The sequence below is a fragment of the Lucilia cuprina genome, chromosome 2, assembly GCF_022045245.1.
Source record: "Lucilia cuprina isolate Lc7/37 chromosome 2, ASM2204524v1, whole genome shotgun sequence".
NCBI lineage: Eukaryota > Metazoa > Arthropoda > Insecta > Diptera > Calliphoridae > Lucilia > Lucilia cuprina.
In genome coordinates, this window is record NC_060950.1 from 63,787,988 (window position 1) to 63,790,430 (window position 2,443).

At 32.6% G+C, this 2,443-nt stretch overlaps 1 protein-coding gene across 1 annotated transcript; it reads left to right on the forward strand.

Moving 5' to 3' along the window:
* Window positions 1–811: 811 nt before the first annotated feature.
* Window positions 812–1,993, forward strand: LOC111679630. Its single transcript, XM_046956659.1, has one exon. The coding sequence runs from the start codon at window positions 870–872 to the stop codon at window positions 1,833–1,835; it is 966 nt and encodes a 321-aa protein (XP_046812615.1). The 5' UTR covers window positions 812–869; the 3' UTR covers window positions 1,836–1,993.
* The last annotated feature ends 450 nt before the right edge of the window (window positions 1,994–2,443 follow it).

Consider the following 2,443-nt stretch of genomic DNA (forward strand, 5'->3'; position numbering starts at 1 on the left):
AGTTCTGTTCTAGTTCTGTTCTAGTTCTGTTCTAGTTCTGTTCTAGTTCTGTTCTAGTTCTGTTCTAGTTATGTTCTTGTTCTGTTCTAGTTCTGTTCTAGTTCTGTTTTAGTTCTGTTTTAGTTCTGTTCTAGTTCTGTTCTAGTTCTGTTCTAATTCAGTTCTAGTTCTATTCTAGTTCTGTTCTATTTTTTTTGCAGTTATGTTCTAGTTACGTCCTTGTTTTGTGTTAGATCTGTAGTAGTTCTCTTATTTAAAGTTTTGCAAAAAAAATTGCAAAATAAATAACTTCAACTCAAAATAAATCTTGAAAGCATTTTGCAGTAATTATTGAAAGATTATAGATATATGTACAGAAAATTTTGTATAGAATGGGTTAAACATTTTCCTACATATTACATGACCTGCCTAAGCTTGTTCAATCATGATTTACTTCCTTGCCTGTATGTTTGTTTACATTGCGAGCAACTAAACAACCAGCTTATCACTCGAGAAATATCATCATCACCACTACCTAAACTACACATCACTTGTGTGTGTGTCCCTTCACAAGTGTTTGTGATAAGTTTTTACTCAAAATAAGTGCAAAAATATATGAAAAATAATTTAAAATTGTCGTAACATAAACAAACAACATCATAAACATATTTTGTTTGTGACAAACAAAAGAATTAGCAAAATAACTTTGGCGATAAGGTAAGCAGCAGCAAATTGGAAATTCGTTTGTATATAATAATTAAGAGAAAGTGTTGAAGATCATAGTCTACAGCAAGACAGCAACATTAGAACATCAACTGCAGCAATATTTAAATATCAACAAAAAATACTTTATACTAATTTCAAATATTTAAATTTTTTATCATTCTATCATGACTTCACTTAAAATCATCCCTGCCACCACTATGGAAGAATGTTTTGAATATCGTCATAAAAAATTCGATCAAAGTAGTCAACGTGTTCGTTCGAATTCTTTAAGTTCTTCTCAAGGAGACTATGAGTCCATCAAAGTGGAGATTGAACTACTTAATGATAATACCAGCACAACTTCATCAACATCTTCGAACAACATTAACTATTTAGCAAAAGAATCGAGCCTAAAAAGAACTCATATTGCTCTCAATAGTGAAGAACATAACTACGCTAGTAGTTTTCTACCCGAAGCTAAAAGATCACGTGCCACATCATTTGGCAGCAGCAGCACATACTCACAAGTATTCTCACCTTTAGCGATCACACGTCAAACTTCAACACCTTTCATTAAGGCAGCCAACATAAGTAATGCACCCAATTACAACTCTGTAGTTATACCCGTAGCCATCAGACCCCGTTCATCATCATTTGGCAGTACCAGCAGCACTTACTCACAAGCCTATTCACCTAAAGCCTCCACTAGCAGACGTCATACAACAACCCCTCTAACTACCACTGCATCCTCAGCTATCCCACCTCCAGTTGCAATTTTACCCAAAATTAGCGATGATACCTTACGCAGCATTTGTAAATATCATGGTAATATGGTAAGGAAATTCCCCAAAAAAGAACGTTCTGCCAAGGATCAAGAGAGACGTGATAAAAATACCATTGCCTGTCGCATGAGTCGACGTGTTAAGAAATTGGAACATATTGCCATTGAGGAACAATATAAGGAATTTTCTCAACAAACTTTTGACATCATTGAGCAGTCGATGAGAGCCACGGCCTATTTGCATGAGTTAATGCAATTAACTTCAAATCATCAGTTGAAGGAAGTGGAACCTTTAACTAATAAAATGTTAAATAGGTCACCAGAAAAGAAACCCTTTACTATACCCTTTTTGGTGGGCAATGAACAATAAGAATGGAAGATGGTTGTAATATTGCTTTGAAATACTTAAAGTGTTAATCACTGTGTGATTGTTTAAGAAATTTATTAACATTAATTTTGTAAATAATCATTTAATTTTTAATATTTAAGTAACTAATTCTAAGAAAATTAATGAGATAATTATAAAAATAAAATTATTTAAATAATGAAAAAACTGTTTTTTAATCTAAAAAAATTTTAAATTGAAGGACCAAACTGATGTGGATATTTTAACACGTCATATTGTAGATTATAGCTGACAACATAGTCGATAGTTTAGTCTTACGTCTAGTCTATAGTCTAGTCTGTTGTCTTGTCTATATCTAGATTATATAGTTTAGTCTAAAGTCTAATACACAGTAAAGTCAATAGTCTAGATTTTACTGTAGCCTATAGTCTAGTCTTTTGTCTATTCTTTAGCATTGTTTATAGTCCAGTCTATAGTCAAGACTAGTCTATAGCCTAGACAATAGTCTAGTCTATAGTCTAGTATATTGTCTAGTCTATAGTCTAGTCTATAGTCTAGTCTATAGTCTAGTCTATAGTCTAGCCTATAGTCTAGTCTATAGTCTAGTCTATAGTCTAGTCTATAGTCTAGTC